This window comes from Opisthorchis viverrini (genome assembly GCF_000715545.1).
Source record: "Opisthorchis viverrini unplaced genomic scaffold opera_v5_470, whole genome shotgun sequence".
NCBI classification, from domain to species: Eukaryota; Metazoa; Platyhelminthes; class Trematoda; order Opisthorchiida; family Opisthorchiidae; genus Opisthorchis; species Opisthorchis viverrini.
The window spans coordinates 171,326-177,239 of NW_008752124.1; the positions used below are offsets into that span (position 1 = coordinate 171,326).

The window sequence follows — 5,914 nt, forward strand, 5'->3', positions numbered from 1 at the left end:
TTCATTTCAGCTTGGTTGCGGGGGGTTCGGCAGCCTATGTGAACGTTTTGGCGAATAATGTCGTGGGAAGTCCCGGGAGGTGAGCTTAGAAAGACGATCGATCGAAACATTTAATGCTTTAGCTTGCCTCACTGGTTAGGGCGCGAATTTACTGACTGGAAGGTCCATTGTTCAAACCCGATGCCTCTCGAAATAATGTCGTGGGAAGTCCCGGGAGGTGAGCTTAGAAAGGACGACGATCGAAACATTTAATGCTTTAGCTTGCCTCACTGGTTAGGGCGCGAATTTACTGACTGGAAGGTCCATTGTTCAAACCCGACCTCTGCCTCTCGACTTCTCCTGTCTAGGCTTGGACAACCTGGCAGTATCCCAGCCCTCGTGCTTCCCTTGGGTGGCCTGACAGCTAGGCACCGAAGGGTTGTTACAAGTGAACCATTAAATTTTTACCTCTTGTACAACTAACAGCTCTGGTAATCTACTTCCGGGATTACTTTCAAACATTGATAACATTGGGGTCTGTTAAGTAGCTACTTTGTCAAGAGCTCTTCATTGTACCATTGCGAATCCGGGTACATGCTACTAAGAATTAGATCCAATGTATTTTCTTCCCCATAACCCTAAATACCGCAACTTGCTTCTTGAGACAGCTCTTCCAAACGTAGCAGGTTTTGTTAGCCTCCACCTAGGTGCTTACGCCTTTGTTTCACAAATCAGACGGTAAAATATCAAGCCGAATTGGTTTTTTATATGCTACCTTTGTAAGGAAAGCCTGTCGGGGGAATACCAGTCCGTCTGTTTTTGTTATTCGTTGTAGGGGAACAATGGAAAATCCATATGGAATTCCGATGAACTGATGGCATTAACAATTCCCAACTCAGCGGGTACGGTAAGTGACAACATGGCTGTCGCTATCGGGGCAATTGGCGAAAACATGGCTATCAGGCGCGCCGTTGGGCTTCGCACGTCGGACATACCAGACTGTGCCAGTCGTCTTGCCTCCTACATTCACATTAGTACTGCTGGTATTCGTCCGAGTATTCGAGATGTAAAGTTCGGGAAATACGCCGCCGTTGTACGCTATCGTCCGGCAGGCAATCAAGTAGGTGAATGGTTTTGCACATATATCGAACTTCATGCAAATCGACTGCGTTTTTATCGAAGTTTTGCCACAAATTAGTGGTAACCTCAGGAGACTTCTGGACTTGTTGACTACGTCACATTCACCCGTGTTTCCTTTACGTGTAGGTATGCATAAGATGAGTAAGGTATGTATATTTTCGCGTATTATTACCCACGGAACTTCTCTGAAAGCCTCACTCCTTACTCAAGGACAGTTTAGCCAGTTCCAGCGTGTCTCATGGAGAAGTTTTACTGTAGCGAATATACACTCATTTGCAAACTAATTTGGTTTTTCGAGAGACACCTGGAACCCAGCTGAATCTCTGGTTTGTGGTGTTCTCAGGCAACTGAATGTACTGCACCAGGCCACCTCATGTTTCAGCCACTCCGATATTCGAGATATCGCGATACATTTATATCGTTGTAGTGTGCCACTCATAAGGTTGCTGAAAATTCGTCGACAGCCCACGTCGGCCTTTCACTTTTATGATCTACACGGGGCCGCCAGATGAATAGTTTAAAACAATACAGTTATCCAGGTAACCGCAGCGATGATTGATTGCGCTTGAATGGAGGAATTCCAAGCACAGCGATCGGTCAGATATCCGAGAAGAGAAGTTCTCAGATCCGTCCTGGCCTGGAAAGGTCAATATAATACGTACTCCTTTGGATGCATCCAGGGTACATCCATTGATAACATTATTTTACTCTCTATATTGCAGTTTATTGCCACTAAATGAATTCGTGACGTTCAATGGACTACACTGGGTAGGCTTTACGGGAAGTGTCACACCGCTCCTTTTTTTAGAAGGGCGATTTTTGTGCACAAGTGTTCGGCAGAGTGACGCTAAGGTCTCAGTTTGTCGTGATCGAGAGATACCTGCGGTTCGATGGTACGAATAGACACTTACCTAGTGAGTCAGTGGATCCGTTTCAAACCTGAGTTTTCCACACTCGACCACCGAGCTACCTATTTGTCTCACTTCCATTTGACTGCTGACGAATTACTCAGACTCTTGAAGTCGTGCTTCATACTGAACAGTTCGGATAAGTTTGGAACAAAGTTCCGGATACTGGTCAGCACAATCCAACTAGCAGTATACCATGCTCCTTCATCTATGTTCCTGTGAAGCTTAGCAACGAGACCCTCTTTCCTGGAGGATAACCTCGTACCACGGTTAATAATGGGACTTATCAATGGTCTGTAATTAAACTGCCGATAACTGCGACTCAGGACTTTTGGCAGAAAAAAACGGCACTTGTGGAAACAGTACACAAAATCCGCAAGTGCATCTCAGTGAACAGAGAAGGCGTAAACTTGGCAAGTAGGAGGGCATTTTCATGTATGACTCCGCCAACCCGTCGCTACTGTTTGCATTATCAAACCAAGAAAAACGAGCGCCATTTTGTTGTTGACAATATACTACAATCATTCAGTGAAAGTGAATAGTATGGGGAAGCTCTCAGTAACCCGTTTCTGTCGATATTGCGCACAGTATCCTGAGGATCCATTCCTCTCGTTCGGTCACCCATTAGTGGTCGTTGGCGGTATGGTAAAATGTGCTCGCTGTTACTGCGCCCATCGATGGGATCTGTGATTGACCGGCAACCAGTGGTGACATTAAGCCTATTCATGATATCAAACGACCTTACCTTGATCTAGTAAACCAACTCCCTCTACAGGCAAAACGAAAGAACTGCTTGAAAAAATGTGGTAGTGAGATAAGCTACCTATGAAAAATCGCAAACTGTGAAAACTTCTGCTCGAACGGATATATCTCCGGATATTTCGCCGTGTTCAGGAGTCATGCTTAGTCTGGTCTACTTGGCCTACTACGAATAGTTTGTGTGCTTTTTTCCCTGAGTTCTTGTTCACTCTTCTAGCTGCTGTAATTGTGATATTATCTTGCTATTTTGTGAGATCAGAAGTGACTTGACTTGTCTCCAAATATCACCTTTCTCAGTGTATAGAACAAGTAGTTATGTTTGTTCTTCGCAGTGTAATCAATTGATTTTGCAAACTAGTTGTGAGCACGTGTTGTTCATGTGACCAGCCCTTGTAACTTATACGCTCTGTCCGTTGGTTTTATAGTTTGTACCTTGCTTGACCGATTCTTAACTAAAATCTAACTGTTGAAGTCCTCACTTTAGCCGGCATCCCCAGCTTGGCAAGAACGTGCTTCACGGCTCGGCGAACAGCTTTGTCAGCACATTGTTGGTATGAATCCGCGACCAGGGTTGGAAATCACCGAACCAGCGGAAGACCCAGAAGAAGAACAATGCTTGCTCCTACAGCCATTCTTTCTGGATGAGAACATTAGAGTCGGTGAACATCTGACTCGAAATGATATGATTCTGGAAGATTTCATTCGTGTTGAATGTGGACAAGAAGACGAACCCCCTGTGATTTTGCAAAAACCAGAATCAGCACACACGGGATAGCCATTGCGGCCTATTTAGTCTCTCATCTCTCCACTTTTTCGTGCCGAATCTGAATGTGGCATGTTCTTTCAGTTGTGTGGCGTCTGATCATATTCCATCCCCAAAAGCTCGTTGAACTCAGTTTCATTGCCCTTGAGCTCGTCGTTACAGAAACCACTTTGGGAAACAAGCTTCCGAACGACCCCAACACGTGTAAATATATTGAATAGTTACGGACCAGCTGTATTCTCCCTGAAAGCGTTTGTTTGTCCAGCTTTCATTAACCTATTGATCATTTTACGTTGCGAATATGATGAATGGAACTTTGAGTCTCAGCTGTCATTCGTTCGGCTACACACGTTGCTATGATTCAGACAATGCTTTGAACGCCCAATCTGTTGAAACGTATACCAAGTGTTTATCCTGGGATTTGGGCTTGCCAGTCCCTCGGATAATAACACATTTATGAAGTACAGCGTTTCCCATCCCAAGTAAGCACCACTAACTGAAAAGTAGCCCTAACTTGAAGGAGAACTAGTCTGATCCACCGTGCAAGTACATAATAATACATCCAGCTCGATTTGGGACAATTAAGTGTTAACTTACATAGGCAATGAAAAACACAGGGAAGATCTGCTGCCAACTCCTTGGTGTAAAAACACTTCTTTCCGGGAGAATATACCCAAAAACAAACGATTGCTCTTTCACAAGGAAAGCCTCACTGACGCACAAGGTTTTGACACCTGAGGGAATCACTTTCTGTCACCTTTTTGAATTATAGAGATTTTTCGTGTAAGAGGTGAGACAATGTCGTCACCGTTTTTCAAGCAACTTTTTGGGACGAAAAAAGAAGCTTATCAGAGGGGAAGTCATGCGGTGAGAAAGAAACTAACGAAACGCATCAAAACAGGAATGGGCCGCCTGAATCAAATATAATTGCAAGTGCCACTTGTTAGCAAGACTACGGCCGGACGTGGGGTATCTTGGAACAAGTGTGTGGTACCAGTCCAAATCCTTCTTGGCCTAGTAATTATCTGGACAGGCTCAACGTCGGCGTAGCTAACCAATCCAGCGCTTTCGTTTGCTCCGAAAATTGAGTCACCGCACTGCCGACGTTACGAGCTTAGGGTATGCCGTAATTAAATCCTTTCATTGCTTCTGTTGGGCTACGCTATGGCGTTTGGCAACATCGGCAGAAATATTTCTCCGAGACTTCTCTGAGTGGTGATGAGGTAGTTCTCGTCCGGATTTTTCAAAATCGTTTCACCAACTGGATTCAATTTACAAGTCTGGGCATTCACACTCCCGCGGTATTATCCGCGGGAATCTTATCATTTCTTCATTTGTATAGTCGTAACATATCTAGATTTCTGCATCAAGTGCTAGTGTGCTGATGACAGTGCCCAGCTGTATATGCGGCACGTCGGAAGCTCATATAATCGTTCGTCGCTCTCAGGACCGATCACTGTCAGTTAGTGTCACCGTTAAGATAAAACAATACAACGGCTTAACCACCTCTCTTCTCTTTTGCTGTTGATGAGCTTTGCATTTCAAAATCCTCCACGGTGAAATACATGGAACTAAGTGTCTCGGTTAAGCTTCCTCATGAATGTGAATCCAAGCGCACTGTATACAAACGGAAGACAATGTCCTTGAACGTATTTCTGTTGCTGTATCCAACCGGTCATATTTCCAAGTTCGCCATACGCGTCCCCGCAGACAGCAGATGATAGCCGGGCTGATACATGTGGGTTTATTTGTTTCTTGACCTTTGTATTCTTTGGCGTAAACAATAATTAATTGTCTTGTGTTTCACAAGATTTTATAAGAACTGGAAACCAGGCTACTGGCGCTGATTCAGAGTTAATAATATAAACCTATCACGTCCAAAGAAGTTTGGAAAGTTCACGAAGTTTCCCAGTGTAACAGAATGACAGTTGCCTCACATAAGTGAACGTTTCAGACCAAGCGTTCTCCATTTGTTGCAATCCTGCCTACGAGTTCCGGATCGTACATTAGCCACCAACGCGGATAAACAGTTGTCCAAATAAGATAGTAGGGATTCAGGTCGGCGTCGAAGTACCGGTGTAACGGTGATACTACTGATTAGGGAGGCACGCGAGTAGTATGCGTTGTTCGTAGAATTTCGCTTTGCGTCGATTGAAAAAGGGAATTCTGTTGCGGAATTCGTGGGGCCACTTTGTAACATTTGCTTGGATTTGACCGACGAATGAGTGGTGGCAATGAATCTCTAGGAAGACTCATTCGGGAGAAGATCTGTGTCCAGTTTTTGTAACTAAGCTGCAACTAAGATGTAACAGATGCTCCCCTGTTTAATGGTCTGTAACCGGTCGGTTGGCATTTCCGAATAAAT

General features: G+C 44.5%; 1 protein-coding gene across 1 annotated transcript in view; it reads left to right on the forward strand.

Moving 5' to 3' along the window:
• The window catches only part of T265_11234 (hypothetical protein), a gene marked incomplete at both ends in the record, with an annotated part of 23,389 nt that extends 19,529 nt beyond the window's left edge, over positions 1-3,860 (forward strand). Inside the window, 2 exons of the mRNA XM_009177836.1 lie at positions 815-1,099; positions 3,271-3,860. Of these exons, the coding sequence (XP_009176100.1) occupies positions 815-1,099; positions 3,271-3,561 (576 nt within the window). The remainder of the gene's footprint in view (positions 1-814; positions 1,100-3,270) is intronic.
• Positions 3,861-5,914: the final 2,054 nt, after the last annotated feature.